This window comes from Daphnia pulex, chromosome 8, assembly GCF_021134715.1.
Source record: "Daphnia pulex isolate KAP4 chromosome 8, ASM2113471v1".
In the NCBI taxonomy this organism is placed as follows: domain Eukaryota; kingdom Metazoa; phylum Arthropoda; class Branchiopoda; order Diplostraca; family Daphniidae; genus Daphnia; species Daphnia pulex.
In genome coordinates this window covers 631,096-648,952 of record NC_060024.1, presented here as the reverse complement: position 1 = coordinate 648,952, position 17,857 = coordinate 631,096, and the positions used below count along the sequence as shown (strand labels likewise).

The window sequence follows — 17,857 nt, the reverse complement described above, 5'->3', positions numbered from 1 at the left end:
CCATTCCGGCAGCAGCTGCACCAGGAGCGCCAGCAGCTCCAGCCGCAGTTACGTCGACCAAGCTCCCAAAACGTCAAATCAAGCCGTTCAAAGGGGACGTGCTTGAATGGACGGCCTTCTGGGAAGGTTACAACGCAGCCGTCCATGAATCGGCCTTTCCGGCGGTTCAAAAATTTGGATATCTTAAATACTACTTGAAAGGTGAAGCACAGCTGTGCGTGGAGAATCTGGAGCTGACAGACGCAAACTACACCGTTGCAGTGAATCTCCTGAAGGCGATGTACGGCAAAACGGACGTTCTGATTGAGGCCCACACCCAGAAATTGGACACTCTGCAAACATTGAGAGACGTAGCTGATACCGCGGCACTTAGGTGCTTCCAACTGACTATCCAGTCACATATCAACGCGTTGGAGACACTTGGAGTTGCAAGAGCGAGCCACGGATGTCTCCTTGGATCAAGAATTTTACGCTCGATCCCACTCAAACTTCAAGCAAAGTGGGCCGAATCAGCAACAAACAAGGTAACAGACATTGATCAAGTTCTAAAGTTTATCGAAGAGCAAGTTGAAGCTGCAGAGCGACTCAGCCATCTAAGAGCTACAACACCAAAGCCGGCCCAAAATTCTCAACAGCCGACCAAAGCAACACCACCGACAACACCAACAGCTTCTCAGCTCGGAGTCAGCAGCAAGCCGACTCCACAATCAAAACATTCAAGCAAAACAAGAAGAAATGGCAGTCCACCACCAAGGAGAGAAGCGACAGCATCATCTCCAAAAAAGCCAATGCTGCCGTGCGTGTTCTGCAAGGAGATGCATTGGGCTATAAATTGCCCAATGGAGCTGAAAGAAAAAAAGGCAGCCATCACCATCGAAAGAAGATGCTCTAACTGTTTTGGTCAACACGAGACCACTGTTTGTTTTAATCCACACAGGTGCCAGCGATGCCGAGCCAAGCACCACACATCTTTGTGCGCCGAGAAAGATACCAGATTCGGATCCTCAACTATAATTCCAAGCAAACCGGCCGCTGGGAGCAGCTCAACAACAGCGTGCGCAAGCTTCTTTGGTGAAGTTATTCTAAAAACAGCAACCGTTTACATTACAGGCCCAAATGGAAAACAGATCCGAGCAATTCTCTTCCTCGACGATGGCAGCCATAGAACATGGATTAAAAAGCAGATTTCGAAAGAACTTCAACTGAAGATCATCCAGGTGGAGCAGATCGCGACCAGGGCCTTCCGCCAGACAGTGACCCCTCCAGCAGAAACTCACAACGTGGTCAAGATGACTTCTGCGGGGCACCTGGCCAGGAACCCCAACGGTGCGTATTGAAGCTTTAGAAGCAACCGACAAAGTTGGAAGCACCGGCCCGTACCAAACTACAGAATTTAAAAGAAAGCTGTGGCTGGAGAATGAAAATTTGGCAGACGACCGCTTGGAACGTGAAGGTGGAGACGAGGACGTTGGGATTCTTGTTGGAATGGACCAAATGTTTAACATCATGTTCAACGAGCCAGCAACCACCAGCCCGTGCGGACTCAGAGCCTACACTTCAAAACTAGGAAAAGTCATCGGTGGTCCATCACAAGAAAAAACATCGAAACAAAGTCAAACAATTGTCAGTCAACTACTAATCAATTCAAATTGATCTATACCACAGATCACCTCACAGCCATCGAAATTTTTCAACAGCATCCAACCAGACCAGTCGGAAAGCAGGGAGACAGGAAACTCCAGTCTCCTTCCACTAACAGAAAATTCTGAACAAATCTGCTTTTTCGACACGACAAAAGAAAAAAAAAAGGTTTGAAATGGAGAAATTAAATTTTGATCTCTCGTTATTTTTGCGTCTAGAGAATTTCGCAAATTTGGACGACTGTGTTGCTATAGAGAAGAACGATCAATTCCGCTCCTTCTGCGAAGAAATCACGCGATTTGACGACGGCAGATACTGCACGCCAATTCCATGGACGACTGCCAGATGGAGACTGGAAATAAACCACCAGATGGCAGCAGGAAGACTGTGGGGCATGCTGACCAAGCTACGCAAATCTCCAGTCGACTTGGCCAGCTACATCAAAGAAATCAACCAACTAATAGCAAACGGATTTGTAGAAGAGGCTGATTTCAATTACGACGGCCTCCACACTTATCTACCGCATCATCCAGTCTACCGAACAGACAAGGCCACCACAAAAATTCGACCAGTTTTCGACGGCACCGCAAGATCCAAATATGGGCCGAGCCTCAACGATGTTTTGGAGACCGGACCAAATCTCAATCCTGATCTCCTCTCGGTCTTAATGCGCTTCCGGATGAACCGGATCGCCTGGATTGCGGATATTGAAAAAGCATCCCTCAACATCGCGCTGCAGCCCGAAGACGCCGAAGCGGTCAGATTTTTATGGCCGAGGGAGCCGGAAAATCCCAGCTCCGATTTCATCGCATGCAAATGGAAAAGAGTTCCATTTGGGCTAAGTTCAAGTCCATTCCTTTTAAGAGTCACCATTAATAAGCATTTGCTCTCAGTCAAACCTAGATTTCCAAAGACAGTCGAACAAAGAGAAGAGCAACTTTACGTGGATGACTACCTTGGAGGAGCAGACAACGTGCCAACAGCCATTACCACGATGGGAGAGACCGTCACGTTATTTTCAGAGGCCCAACTCAACATGAGGAGCTGGGCAACAAACAACAATCAGCTCCGTGACTTTCTCACCGAAAAAGAAATGTCGAATCAGATTGTCGGAATCCTTTCACCCACAATAGATGGCCAGCAAAATGCACTGGGTCTTAGATGGGACACGAGCTCCGATTCATTTAAATTTGACCCTACATCTATAATGGAAGCAGCCGTGGAGATCACCAAGAGAAAAATTCTGAGCATCTCAGCAAGAATATTCGACCCAATTGGTTTTCTAGCTCCTACAGTCTTACTTTTAAAAATAATCTATCAAAAACTTTGGGAAGGAGACATAGGTTGGGACGATGACGCCACACCCGAAGTGAAGAACACCTGGAGCAGCATCATGAAAGGCCTGAAGGATCTACATCATTTGGAGATCCCACGATGGATTGGATATTCAAAAACTTTCATCGTCTCCGCAGAAATTCATGTGTTCGGTGATGCATCAGAAGCAGCCTACGGAGAAGTAGCCTACGCACGGCTCCAACTGGAGAACGGAATTCCTTACACCATCCTCCTAGCCAGCAAAATGAGAGTGGCGCCTCTTCCAAAAAAGAAAGTAACGTTACCCAGACTCGAACTACTAAGCTCTTTGTTAGCAATTCGTTTAGGAGAGAAAATTCGAACCTCCCTTCACACCGAATCATGGAAAACGACTTACTGGACAGACTCCCTCGTCACACTCGGATGGATAAGAGGAGATCCCAATCGCTGGAGACCGTTCGTGCGAAACCAAGTGGAAACCATCAGGAAATTTTCCAACGCGGAGTGGTGGAGACATTGCCCCGGATTGTAGAATCCAGCCGATCTCGCTTCGCGGGGAGCGCCAGCGCATGCGCTGGTGGAATCGAAACTTTGGTGGCACGGACCAGCCTGGCTGACAGAAGGAGAAAGCGAATGGCCAAATTCCCCAGAAAACAACTCTAACGAAACTCAAGAGAAAATCGGGTAAGAGGAGACAAAGAAAACGGCGACTGTCTCCTTTGCAGCGGTCGAAACCGCCCAGCCAATTGAATGGTACCTCGACAAAACCTCTACATGGAACAAACTACTTTTCAGATCAGCATGGGTCCTCAGAGGAATCAACCGTATGAATAAAAGAACGCGCGACCCAGGACTCGAACTAAAAGAAATCATCATAGTCGCCGGAAAAGAAATAACATTCGACAAGATAGTCACCGAAGAGCTGAACGAAGCGGAGCTAGCCATCTGCAGACAGCTCCAAGTAGAACGCTATCCCAAAGCTTTCCGGACACTCCAGCTCGGACTGCAGATTCACCCAAAGGAGAAAATCGCATCGCTCCGACCGGTCTGGGACAATCGAGATCGACTCATCCGAGTCACTGGAAGAGTGGCGCTTGCCCTCAGGGATCGAGACATTCAACCACCGATCCTTCTCCCAGCAAACCATCCTGTTGTAACAAGGTTGATAACTAACAAACATGTATTTAATTTACACACAGGAGTCAAAACAACGCTGTCAGAACTAAAAGAAAAATATTGAATCGTGAGAGGGCGCCAACAAGTGAGAAACGTTTGGTTCGCCTGTGTGAAGTGCCAGAAGCTGACTTCACCTCCTTTCCGACAAGTAGCAGCGCCGTTACCAGCCAACCGACTCCGCGATGCCAGGGCATTCGAAATAACCGGAACCGATTTTGCTGGCCCACTGTACTGCAAAAATGCGACTCCGAAAAGGAAATCCAAGTCGGCGCCATCCGTCGAACAAGTCATTCCGGAACCTCCACCAGAAGAAGAGAACCCGGATGCAGCGGAGCTTCCCACCGAAGAAGCTCCCGAAGAAGAAGACGATAGCGACCAACCGGATCCAGCGCAACAAGTCAACAAAAAGCAACCGAAAAGTTACGTGTGCATCTTTACTTGTGCCGTGACGAGAGCGATTCATCTGGAGTTAACCAAAGACATGACGGCTCGCTCCTTTTTATTAGCTTTCCGTCGATTCTCCGCCAGAAGAGGCCCAGTGTCAGTGATGTACAGTGACAATGCCCAAACTTTCCGTTGTGTGTCTCGATATCTTAAAAACATTCGATCCAACCCATCCGTTCACGACCTCCTCGCCATGAGAAGAACCAGCTGGATCTTCTCCGTTAGCCTCGCTCCATGGTGGGGCGGATTTTGGGAGAGAATGGTGAGGATCACGAAAGATTTATTGAGACGATCCAACGGGCGCGCATGTCTCGCGTACGACGAACTGGAAGTGAGTTTAATCGAAACGGAAAGTGTGATTAACGCGAGACCGTTGAACTACATTGGAGAAGCCCTACTAACACAGCGATGTACCATGGATATGACTGCAGCGTACTCCCAAGGATAAGGGAGATACAAACAGCATATCCATGGAATGCTTCATGTTGATCCTTATTTCCCCTTTCCCGCACGTACCATTTGTATGTGCCTTGAATATACCGGTTTGTGTATACACAGTATCCTTAAGTAACATCCATCTTTGGATATGATTTCTGTTAGAAAATAAAAGCTAAAAGTCTCAACCCAGAGTTGAACTACTGACCTTCAGTTCCGTAGCTCACCTCTCTGACCACTAGACCAACTGTTCAAACACTTAAGGAACAAATGTTTGGGAGTAATGGAAATTGAGATATTTTTTAGCTTTTTCGTCCACTGTGTACCTAATATGGTTATACTGTGATGCACATTCTGTGTATGTACCAAATGGTATATCAACAAAATCATACCCCCGGGTATATTACTTTGACGTACAATCAGTATATTAATGAATATACGCTTGGATCGGCGAAAGCGCATCCCGTCATAAACTTGGCAACGTTTTCCCTCCCTCCTTTTCCCCCTCTTAAATGTCAGTTAATGTCGTCTGTAAAGCACGTTGAATTCTGGGCTTTCACTCTTTCTCTCTCGTGTTAAACTGATTTGTTCGTGATTGCCCAAAGTCCATTTACTGGGTTTAAGGACCCGCGTGTGTGTGTGTGTCACTCTTCTTATTCTAAGGTATTTCGATCATGAATTTATGTTGTATTTCCCTACTAATTCTGTGTCGTATGTTTCTTCAGAGACGTCACTCGAGTTGTATCAAGTGTGTGACGATATATCCGGCATTTGTGTGTCATAGGACACTAATTGGTATGTGTTAATAATGAATTCATGTCAATCACCTTAATTATAATGTATGTTCCCTCCCAGGCCTATTCACCTCTGGGTGTTGACCCTGTGTACGAGTGATTCTCACCTTGTGTGTAGCCTGTCTTCACAGGTAGCTAAATCTTTACTCGCTCTCTCTCTGATTATGTCCCTAACCTTATTTTATTCCTTCTCAGGAACCACCACTTCCATTATCATAAGTACACCGTGTTCATTTATATGAGCACAAGTCAAGTCGAACACAATACAAGAGATTTTGCTCTTACGAGCCAGCTTCAGGTTTTCATTAAGTGGAAACATTTGGTCCTTCGAACCGGAGCTATCTCCACGTCAAGCAAGATTCTTCTTGCATCCTACTTGTTTCATCGAGATCCTTCTCACTATCCAGGCAGTTTAACGTTGATTGCTCTTTCCGAGCCCTAAACCTGCCGTCAATTCGTCGAGACTCTTCTCATCTTCAGCTCCATTCCGAATTTCTGGTCGGTCACAGCTGATTCCAGATTCTTCTCCTCACCGAGGTGGTTTAGCCGTCGAGATTCTTCTCACTCTACACACCCTAGACCAGCCGACTAGACATCGAGACTCCTTTCATCATTCAGCTTCGTTTTAGGCAAGCTTATTCTTTGATCTCGTGCTGTACTACACTTCATCACTCGTTATCGAGCCCGAATCCGGTTGATTGTCATCTACCTTCGAATTGATCACTGCCTTCCGAGCCACTCATCTTCCGTTGGGGAGACCATTGCCAGCCATCTCAAGGTTGAGATTCTTCTTCCACCAAACCTCGTCCATCGACGTCTTCCACTATGGACGATGCAGCTTTTATCGCGTTGAAGAAGAAGAGGACAACATTACGGCAGCAAGTCACGAGGGCCACCAGCAGCTTAACAACAATAGTCAACTCATCAGGTTCACGGAGAAACGCGAAAGCACTGATAGTGCATCTCAATGATCTCATTCTCCGAACTTCAGTCCTACAGACCGAAATTACAGCAATTGAAGAAGATGAAGACGAAGCTGAGCGTCAAGATAGCACACATCTCACCTACGTGGGCAAATGCGACGAGGCCATTGCGGCAGCCCGGGCTTATCTGACAAGCCGTGAAGGAGAAGAGGCATCGGTAGTAAACCCGCACGACGGTCTGCCCGTCCCAAATCCGCCCCTTATTCCCATAACACCGTCGGAAGCCGGCCGGCGCAACCAAGCGCAACAAGAAGCCACCCAGCGTGAGCAAGCTCACAAGGAAGAGGTCGCTGCAGCCGAAAGGAAATGTGAAGAAATTAGAATGCGAGCCCAAGCCCTTTGGGAAGAAGCCGAAGCTGCTCAAGCGGCTCTCAATCAGTTGAATATCCGTCAACCAGATCAAGATCACTACTCGTCCGTTAGTCAACAGCTAGAGAAACGGTCTCCAGCAGCAGAAGAATGGCTGAACAAGCAGCGAAACCTGAACGACAATCAAGACGCCCCGGACGACTGGATCGATCTCTACAACAATGGACGTTTACTTCCGGTCCATAGCAAGTTCTCTTCCCGTTCCGCCGTCTCTGCAGAATTGGACGTTTATACTGGAAAGGCCATCGAGTGGTTCGGCTGGATTGACCTTTTTCGTGCGTTAGTACATGACACGCCGAAAACCCCTGGAGAAAAATTGGCGCTGCTGAAACATTACCTCAAGGGCGAATGTTTGGATGTTGTCTACGGCCTGGGTGGCGGCGAATCGGCCTACAAGCAGGCGCTGGTACGGCTGAAGGAGACGTTTGGAAGACGAGACGTTATGCGGGCCGCCCACATCCAGGCCATTGAGCGCCTAGAATTCAAGAATGAACCGAGAGTGTTCAAACGTTTTGCCGAAAGAGTACGGACTCATCTCTTCGACCTCAGCAGGATTGGAGAAGCGTCATCAGCCGATATCATCGAGAAAGTATGCTTCAGGCTCAATCAGCAAGATCGACTCGATTGGAATGCAGGACGACGTGGCCGTTTGGAATTTCGTAGCCTCAACGATTTCGGCACTTGGATTTGTGAGCGAGCATCGGATTATCTGAACGCCTACAGCATAGCAGCGGATCAAGTTGATGCCGACGGTCCAGCAACATCAAGAGGAAACTTCCCACGTCGAGCCAATACGCATTATTCATCCGTGGATACGTCCGAAGGAGCAGGAGCTGTTTCAACTAAGAAGCCGTTCTGTTATAAGTGCGAGAAGGAGCATTGGCTTCAAGAATGTGAAAGTTTCAAGGCTCTCTCAGTGGAGGAGCGGATCAATTTCTGTATTTTGCATCGGCTGTGTTTTAGCTGTTTTAGCTGCCGACACCCAGTGCAAGATTGTCGAACCAAGTGGCGATGCAGACAACCCGAATGCAGATATTTTCATCATATTCTGCTGCATGAAGGCGCGATGCCGGCAGAGAAAGAAGCCCGTCCTTCAATCGTTCGGATTATTGGCCATCAGAGAGTGACATTGGGGATGCTGAAACTCAGCGTGCAATCTGCGGATGGTAACTGGGTGCTCGCCAATATTATCGCCGATGAAGGCAGTGACACCACCTTGATTAGGACGACCTTCGCGACCCGTTTAAAGCTGCAAGGACTGCCGCAGGTGTTGAAGGTGGATGGTGTCGGCGGAGTCATCGACCGATACCAGTCCGAACGAGTCCAGTTCCAGTTACGCGCCGAATCTGGCGAAATCTTTAAGATGGAAGGTTCAACAATGAAGATGGTCGCCAGCCCAACTCCGATCACGGACTGGAGTAAGGAAAAACAGAATTGGCCGCATCTCCGCGACCTCCCGGTCGGAGTAGTGGGAGGAAAGTTGGATCTTCTCGTAGGTATAGACTATCTGCATCTTTTGTTGCCGCGCGAGACCAGAGAAGGACACGATTATGAGCCAATCGCCTACAAAACAAGACTTGGTTGGATCGTGCGAGGAGTTACCAATCGAAGCCATCAGGTCACATCCATTCGTAGCTGCACGATCGCTGGCCAGACCCTCCTGGATAATTTGACAGCGGAAGTTCGTCGTCTCTGTCACACCGAGGCGTTTGGGACCGAATTCAACGCCGGATGTGTATCAGCCGACGACCGCCGAGCTCTAGTGATGGCAAAGGAGAAGACCTGGAGGTTGTTCGTCGGATACGAGGTGCCAATCATCTGGAAAGAAGGGGAGCCGGACCTCGTGAATAATCGACTCATGACCGCCAATCGCTTCCAGAGCCTTCTCAGGAGGATCCAGCGCAAGCCGAATTTAGAAAGAGATTATGAAGTGACGATGGAGCGATTGTCTTTTGGTGCCAGCTGCTCCCATTTGGTGTTTGTGCTCAACTTATTCCGGAACAACTGGAGTCTTCCGGCGAAGACGGAACTACGTCTATTGGAATCCAGCTCGGCCGGCGAGCCGGCCTCGGGGGAGGATGGATCGGCGAAAGCGCATCCCGTCATAAACTTGGCAACGTTTTCCCTCCCTCCTTTTCCCCCTCTTAAATGTCAGTTAATGTCGTCTGTAAAGCACGTTGAATTCTGGGCTTTCACTCTTTCTCTCTCGTGTTAAACTGATTTGTTCGTGATTGCCCAAAGTCCATTTACTGGGTTTAAGGACCCGCGTGTGTGTGTGTGTCACTCTTCTTATTCTAAGGTATTTCGATCATGAATTTATGTTGTATTTCCCTACTAATTCTGTGTCGTATGTTTCTTCAGAGACGTCACTCGAGTTGTATCAAGTGTGTGACGATATATCCGGCATTTGTGTGTCATAGGACACTAATTGGTATGTGTTAATAATGAATTCATGTCAATCACCTTAATTATAATGTATGTTCCCTCCCAGGCCTATTCACCTCTGGGTGTTGACCCTGTGTACGAGTGATTCTCACCTTGTGTGTAGCCTGTCTTCACAGGTAGCTAAATCTTTACTCGCTCTCTCTCTGATTATGTCCCTAACCTTATTTTATTCCTTCTCAGGAACCACCACTTCCATTATCATAAGTACACCGTGTTCATTTATATGAGCACAAGTCAAGTCGAACACAATACAAGAGATTTTGCTCTTACGAGCCAGCTTCAGGTTTTCATTAAGTGGAAACAACGCTGGTGGATCTACGATGAATATTCTTTATTTGATCCCATCCTAGATCCAAATAAATTTATACCTACGCTATACTACCGCCCCCCAATTGCGACCTGGATCTATTCATCCCATATTTACCTACATCTTACATAAAGTGGATGGGCCGTGTTAGTAGGGAGGAGCGGATGATCCGCTCCCGATCACTTCGAATCAGTTTCTCAACAATCGTCGTTCAACTTGTGCTACGCCGGAGCCAGCAGTCAATCTATTGGCTCCCGGTTCAACAAGTGAACTACTCAAGAAAATGGATCAGAACAGGCGTGATTACGTCAGTGACTTGTGCTCGCGGTTCGTCTCCGATTACCTGATGCAGCTGGATAATTTTCACGCAAAAGGAGCGTCGGGCAGGAAAATCCGCGTCGGAGAAGTTGTCGTAATTCACGACAAACTTTCTAAGCGGCTCATGTGGGAGACGGGAGTAGTTAAAGAATTACTCCCCAGCTGCGACGGCCTAGTCTGATCCGCGATAGTCAAATTCCCAAACGGTAAATTATTAACCCGAGCCATTCAATGTTTATATCCCGTAGAACTGAGAGAAGATCAACCGGAAGATGTGGAGATCGCAGACGGTGCATTGAATCCGGAGCCAGCTGAAGCAACTGCTCCGCAATTTCCAAATCCACCCGATCCGGCTCCACTCCCATTGCTCCCGATCGATCCAGCTGACGTCGAAGAAGATGATCATGTGGCCAATCCGGCCGCAACTGACGTCTGCGAGGTCGAGTCCCAAGGCATGGGCTCTGGTGGGGAGTATGTTGGAAACGAAAGACGTCCCCAACGGCCGACGACGAGATCCGGCCGAACAACCAGGATTCCGGCCCATTTAAGGGAATACAATCTTCGGGGCCCCCGATAGGTGGCCCCTTGTCACCCGCTTGATTGTTGTATACTTCTTTGTGCCCCTCCCCCCCCCTGGTGTCAATGAAATATTCTGGAGGGGGTCGGGCCTGTCTGTCTTAATCTATCTATCAAACCAGTCAGTCTCAATACAATCAGCGTAACAATCTCTAAACTTGTGTCATCATCTTTAATCTTTTCAACTCAATTCGGTAAGGTAATTTAAGACACGCTTCCCTTCCGAACAGCTCATAGGCTACCCTATCGATTGGGGCCACCAAGGTTTTGTTTTATAATAATAATCCTTTACATCACTTTTATCGATTAGGCATGTTTTTCATGTCTCGCTGCCTCCATAATTGCTCTAGGCCCTTTGAGCTTCATAGACCGCCTCTGAGCAAATGTGCAGCTAATTATGTCTTGGGTCGCATCTCTCCTCTCTCTTGCTGGCCAAGGGAGAGTGAGTCAGTTTTACCACCCTTCTTTACTCCCTAGCTCCATCTCTATCCTCAGCATGCCACAGATCTTCCCACTGCAACTGTGCGCGATACCCTCTCTGTCTTGGTGGAGGCTGTATCAGTGGCCGTCGGCTGGCGGCCTCGAAGGTCCAACCAAACCGAGTTGGCTCCAGCAAGCCAAACAGAGATCGTGTACGTTCCGCCCTCTCAGTGTGGTGCAGATAGGCCCAGTTTCCCTCATACATATATATATATCTAGTATCCACTCGTGTATGTCACATTCGTTCCATGTATATTGGTTGTTGACTACGGAAAATAAACTCCGGACAATACTCTAACCTCGGAGTACGTCCAGTTAAAGTTTTCCACTTCAAAATTTTTCAAAATTTCTAATGCCTATGGTGGCGACAGTGCAAGTGTGTAGTAAAAAGTACATATTTTGAAGTGGAAAACTTTAGGGTACAGGGAAAGGTTCTCTGAGTTGGTTCTATTGTAAATCATTCTTTATATTCGTATAGAGTGAAGAATTGTGCATCTTTTGGCACAAAGAAAAATATTTTAGCTTTACTTTTAGTATTTTTTGTAAATTTTTGAAAACGCCGTATTTGACACGGCGCATATGGGGGAAAACGGGTGTACCTAATAAACTGAACGATACCGTAGCGCCTTGGGGGTTAATCCTACGACGACTTCATGTGTAGAAAAAATGTAGATCATCATTAGATCTACTCAGGGAAAAAAGGAAAAAAATCTAGCCCAAGCGGTTCAAGAGTTATTGAATTTTTTCTAGGACACGTAGTGCCATAAGAATGCACTGAAAAAAGGGGGGTGTACCTAATAGTTTGGCTGGTACTGTAGGTAAATAGCAAGTAAAATAACAAATGTGAGAATCAAAGAAACTTCGCGCGCCAAAAATCCCTAGCAAGTAACTAGCCAGTTGTAGCCAGTAGATCGTGGTGAGTGCGGGTGGTTGTCTTTTTTTTCATAATGAATTAGGGGGTACGGTACTCATAAGATATTCATAAGATCATGTTAGTTTAAAACTAATATGCTCATGGTGGGGTGGTACTAGCATGTTTCAGAGAAAAAACATGCTAGAGGAAACAGATAAGCAACAGCATGCATGACAGCAGAAAGCTAGAAAGTTACTGCTATATAACTTGCACTAGCTATCATTTTCCTACGGGAAACTACAATGTCCAGTGAAGTCAAAAAACAACAAGTAACTTGCTAGAATGATGACAAATCCTTTAAAAATATTAAACACAAAAATAACCTGTTCTTTCACTTTGTATTATTTAATCGAAAATGAAGCTCCATAAGAGGGCTGTGTTAATTTCAGGCACGTTGTCCCTAATCGAGATTTTCGACCTTTTCCAGACCTCGCAACTCAGCATCCTAACGTTGTCTATTTAACTGTGGGGAGGGGGCGGGGCGATCAGTTACTTATGTAGCGTTGAGAATAACAAGTTGTACCACATTGTACAACGATACACACAAGAATTAAGAATAAAAGTATTTTGCAAACGTTTTTATATTTAAACCCTAGATTAAAACGATTTAATACAATAATAATGTACGAGCTAGTTATCAAAAAGGCACACTCTAATGGACAAGTCGACTCTCATAGACTAGTCGATAAGAATCGACTTTCCTCAGTAGAAAAAGTGACTGTGCGAATTCGTCGCTAAGGATTGACGAGATAGTCTGCGACCAGCCTGAGGCTGATGCCGCTGAGCAATCTTTCCTCAACTCAACGCCTCAACCCCATTATCATAGCCTTCTACAGTTTCGGCCACGGGGCACAGATTCACCCTGGGTGTAAATTTTTTTCAAGCCACCCACCCACCCTCAGCTGCCTATACCTAGGCCACATGCGATGCCATTTTACGAAAGTCACATTTTTAAATTCCTGTTTTCCGCAAAATCACACATAAATGGTCAAGTTTAATTATAACGTGGTGGCCATGGCTTAAAATAAATGAAAAATGAAAATTTTGCGGAAAACAGGAATTTAAAATGTGACTTTCGTAAAATGGCAACGCATGTGACCTAGGTATAGGCAGCTGGTATAGGCGGGTGGGTGGCTCGAACCAAAATTGACAACCAGGGTGAATCAGTGCTCCGTGGCCGTAACTGTAGAAGCATGGCCTACTTAATGGTTAAGGCCTGTAAACTTGAATCCTGCCACATGAAGGCGAGAGGATCTGCAAAATTCCCTATCCTTTCCCCATGCAAGAGCCAATCAGAAGAAAAAACGAGGCTGCAACTTCGCCATCTGGCGTTCGATATTGCTTTCTCGTTAGAATGGTTAGGTAGCCATGTAACTGGCAAGTTTTTTACGGTTTCCTCTAGCAATGATGGATGAGTGGTTAGCGGTGATCACCACCATGTTATAGGTATGGCGTTCAATTGTCGATCGGGAGGAAGCTTTTTTTATTTACAGTTTATAAAAAAGGTTGTGTTTCACGGAGTAATTGATTAGAATAATTTTGCGGAAATTATGCAATGTAGTTCTACCCTATTTAGTCGTTTTCCTAAACAACTGCTATTGAACTTAGTACGAAAAACGCATTGTTATTTACTTTACAACGAGATTTGCATCTTGAAACACCAGATGGCGAAGTTTCAGCCTCGATTTTTTTTCTGATTGGCTCTTGCCCGGGCAAGGATAGGGAATTTGGCCACACCTCTCGCCTTCATGGCAGTAGATACAAGTCTACAGGCCTTAACCATAGAGTAGGCCATGGTAGAAGTCTATGCGGCCTATGCCCATGATGCATTTTACATTGCATATCTCATGTGCAGACGACTTTCACCATTTTTGAGAATCTATTTGTCAGCTATTGTGATTGTTTTGTAGTTTTGCTCTTGAAAACGGGAGTCCCTAATTTGCGCGAAGCGCGCCTGCGCGCGCGCGCACTCTAATTTGCGCGCAATAACGTGCGCGCCTTCCACACTAATGTGCGCGCTTTTCAAAATTGCGCGCGCACAAAATTTCTTATACTCTGCTCGTGTATGAACCTCTCTGAAAATATACACGCACAGAACACTGATGAGAATTTTATTTTCTTACGGCATTCTTTCGCGTGCACATATTAGGCTGAACAACTGTTAATAACGTTATGTTACGGCCTCCAACCTCACTCCTACTTTGCCCAAAAAAACGAAAAGTTGGTTGCCATCAAATGGGCAATTTGTCTTTCCACCTTTCTGTCGAAAATGATAGCCGCCTGCCCTCCAATCTGAACCATTTACATGCAAATTGTAATACTTTTATCCCACTTTTTCAGAAATTAAATTAAAAATCACAATATACCTTCTTTTTTTGATTCATCCTTCGCTTCGTACAAATAAACGAAGTCTCCCTTGGCCTTCACAACTGGTTCACTCAAAAGTGCAAGTGTAGAAATTAATTTAAAGAATTTGTAATTTTCGGACTTTCGCCCGCAATTACGAGTCATCCTGATCAGAAGAAAGCACTTTGAAACTGACTTAGAGTCAAGTCTTTTTTCCAGTAGCCGTAGCCGTAGGCTTTGCAGTTGTGCAATATTTGCTGTAAGCCTTGAGGTTTTCAGAATCAAGGGGCGGGTAACCAAAAATCAGAATCAAGGGACGGGTAGCCAAAATTTTGCGCTGTTACACTTTCCCACGATTTGAATCTATCCGTTGCTGTTCAGAGTTCTGACCAGCAGATTATGTCTCATCAGTATCACCAAATGTTATCATTTCATTAGTCTATGCTATGTCCATATAGTTTAAACAGATCAATTTAAAATAAATCGTGTGTGTGTGTGTGTGTGAATTTTGAAGGCCGATAGCCTACTACACGAGCAGTGTAAAAGAAATAAAAAGTAAACATTATATGCGTTCATTAATTGAAACTATCACAACACAACACTAACCCAATAGATACACAATATACCGTAATCTATGCTTTTTATAACAACTCCCAGTAACGAGAAAAAAAAATATTGAAAATTTTGTACGCGCGCAATTTTGAAAAGCGCGCACATTAGTGTGTAAGGCGCGCACGTTATTGCGCGCAAATTATAGTGCGCGCGCGCGCAGGCGCGCTTCGCGCAAATTAGGGACTCCCCTTGAAAACCACTGAAAGTGAAAACTATTAAATTACAAAATAGTTTAGGAGAACGTTTGTGATTGAAATCTACTATATCGCACTGCATGACAAGTAAACATAAACTGTTTGATTAAATAAGCCTAATCTATTTTAGGTAAAAGTATTTTTTAGATAATAAGTTTTTTTCCTGTTACTTCAATATGTTACCATATGGAATTGAGCTAATATGGAATCTGTTTGTAACTGGGAATGAATAATTATAGGAAATGTAAAGATATATAATCAATTTATTTTACATTTAGATACTTACAGACATGGATGATTGTGAAGCACAAAATGATGAAATTATGGCTTTAAAGAGCATATTAGAAGAGACACAGATTCATGTAAGAAACTCTACAGCATCAGAGATAGTTGGATGCATTTATGTAAAGCCAGATGTGCCAGAAAATTTTATCGTTGAAGCCAATAAAGATGGCAAAATGCAACAGTTTGCTGTACATCACCTTTGTCCCATTGAATTGCATTTTAGCATCCCTGTTAACTACCCAACAGTTAACCCACCTAACTTCACATTAGTTTGTAAATGGCTGAGAAGAGATCAGGTAATATGTTAAAAAATTTGAAAATAATTTTTTGGTTTTCTACTTTTTTTTTTTTATTTGATTGATATCAGCTGTCAAAGCTTTGCCAAAAGCTTGATAACAAATGGGAAGATGAGTCAAAAGGACAGGTGGTATTATTTGAGTGGATGCAGTTCCTGCAATATGAAGCATTACAATTCCTAGAAATACAGAGTTCTTTGGATCTATCATGGTCCTATTTACTGGTTAAACCTACCAGACTATCTTCCAGTTTGTCAGAGCGCCAACACTCCCCTGTTGCTGCCAGTGTACATCGACCTATCATCAAACTAGATTCTAGAGCTGTTTCAGATAACCAATGTGATGGAGATCTTCTAGAAATGTTAAAAGAATATGAAAGGGTAGCTGAACAGTTAATGTTTGTGAAGGCTAGTCATACTTGCAAAGTTTGTTTTGGTGATAAGTTGGGTGTTACTTGTATTCGGTTTCCAAGCTGCAACCATGTGTACTGCAAAGAATGCATGAGGAGCTATTTCGAAATTAAAATTGCGGAAGGTGCAGTTAACGGATTACATTGCCCGGAAGATAAGTGTGCATCCCAAGCTTCCCCTGGACAAGTATATATTTTTTTCTTTTATTTATTCTTTTATTTTCTTCTCTATTTTACTTCAGTTACATTTTCAATTAGGTGAAAGAATTGGTCAGTGCTGATACGTTTGCGCGTTATGATACATTACTCCTTCAATCTACCATAGCTTCAATGACTAATATTACGTATTGTCCGCGACCTCAATGTAAGTTTCGAGCAACTAAATTATAATTTTTTTATTAAGAGACATGTTTTTAAGAAATATAACAGAATGCTCAAATTGCTTAATATAGGCCAATATCCAGTTTCTTATGAGCCAGAGAGCAATCTTGTTTCTTGTCCATATTGCAATTTCCATTTTTGTCTGATGTGTAAGGCAACTTATCATGGTGTTGCTCCATGTAAAATGACTTCAGGTTGGTTCTATAGATACATGGGAAAGCGCGAGTCTTAATTATTTTTGTATCTACGTAGCGGAAAAAATGAAGCTTTTTGACAATTACATCAATGGAGATGACTCAACTAGAGAGAGTATGGAAAAGCGTTACGGGAAGAAACAATTAAAATCCATGGTGAATGATATTCAAGCTGAAACATGGATTGGACAGAACAGTAAGCCATGTCCACATTGTAACGCACCTATTGAGGTAATATGTGACTTGAATACTATATAAAGAATGCACTTCTAATTTAATAACTTAACGTAACTCGCAGAAAAAAGATGGATGTAACAAAATGTCCTGTCCTCGTTGCAATACCTATTTTTGTTGGCTGTGCCTTGCTCAACTCGATCCGAAGTGCCCCTATTTACACTTTTCAAATGCCAGCGCCAGATGTAATCTGTTTGAGGGCTTAGTTGACGATGATGCAGATGAGAATGATTGGATAAATATTAATGGTGATATTGACGATGATTTCAGTGATGATGAAAATTTCGTTAATATGCTGTAGATATGTTGGCAGCAGAAACATTCGTTCCAAGGAACCGCGAAGTTTATACACAATTTTTACACTACTATTATAACCTGGGAGCAACAAACAATACCACAAACACCAATAAAAACTCTCTAAAAGTTAAGCATTTTTATTCGAATGGCTTGATTCCAATATAATGGTCTTGATGCGAATACATGCAACCAACTATACATTATTGAACAGATTTTTCCATCGTTCTTCCCTAGTATCCAAGTCAGAGGTCAGAGGTGCAAACGGTGAAAGTCACAAATTTTCCACAAATCTTAGGAATTTTGGAAAATTTAAAGATAAATTTCAATTTTGAGAGGGGAAATGCAGTTTAGGAGGAATAGCGATTATTTCTGTGAATTAAAAATTTCAAAAGATCTCATATTTTAAGGAAGAAA

General features: G+C 44.4%; 2 protein-coding genes and 2 long non-coding RNA genes across 6 annotated transcripts; 3 read left to right on the top strand and 1 right to left on the bottom strand.

Annotated features, from left to right (window-relative positions):
- The first annotated feature begins 5,463 nt into the window (after nt 1-5,463).
- LOC124199623 lies at nt 5,464-9,072 on the top strand. The gene is made up of 3 exons (XM_046595528.1): nt 5,464-5,673; nt 5,736-8,944; nt 9,036-9,072. Exons 2-3 carry the CDS (start codon nt 6,630-6,632, stop codon nt 9,070-9,072), a joined length of 2,352 nt encoding a protein of 783 aa, XP_046451484.1. The 5' UTR covers nt 5,464-5,673; nt 5,736-6,629.
- A 9-nt stretch (nt 9,073-9,081) lies between these two features.
- LOC124199596 lies at nt 9,082-10,064 on the top strand. Its single transcript, XR_006876894.1, has 4 exons — nt 9,082-9,455; nt 9,518-9,587; nt 9,648-9,717; nt 9,782-10,064. It is a non-coding gene; the product is annotated as an uncharacterized LOC124199596 (long non-coding RNA).
- A 3,915-nt stretch (nt 10,065-13,979) lies between these two features.
- LOC124200462 (E3 ubiquitin-protein ligase RNF14-like) lies at nt 13,980-17,646 on the top strand. 3 transcript variants are annotated; one of them, XM_046596710.1, is made up of 8 exons: nt 13,980-14,112; nt 15,342-15,434; nt 15,626-15,928; nt 16,000-16,524; nt 16,596-16,701; nt 16,790-16,912; nt 16,971-17,143; nt 17,211-17,646. In XM_046596710.1, the coding sequence occupies exons 3-8, from the start codon at nt 15,638-15,640 to the stop codon at nt 17,445-17,447; spliced, it is 1,455 nt and encodes a 484-aa protein (XP_046452666.1). In that variant the 5' UTR covers nt 13,980-14,112; nt 15,342-15,434; nt 15,626-15,637; the 3' UTR covers nt 17,448-17,646. The 3 variants fall into 3 exon arrangements, with proteins under 3 accessions (XP_046452666.1, XP_046452664.1, XP_046452665.1); XM_046596708.1 differs by lacking the exon at nt 13,980-14,112 and adding an exon at nt 15,495-15,562; XM_046596709.1 differs by lacking the exon at nt 13,980-14,112 and having other exon boundaries at nt 15,344-15,477.
- Nucleotides 16,190-17,141, bottom strand: LOC124200463. The gene is made up of 3 exons (XR_006877321.1): nt 17,000-17,141; nt 16,347-16,919; nt 16,190-16,281 (listed from the first exon to the last, which is right to left on the bottom strand). It is a non-coding gene; the product is annotated as an uncharacterized LOC124200463 (long non-coding RNA).
- Nucleotides 17,647-17,857: the final 211 nt, after the last annotated feature.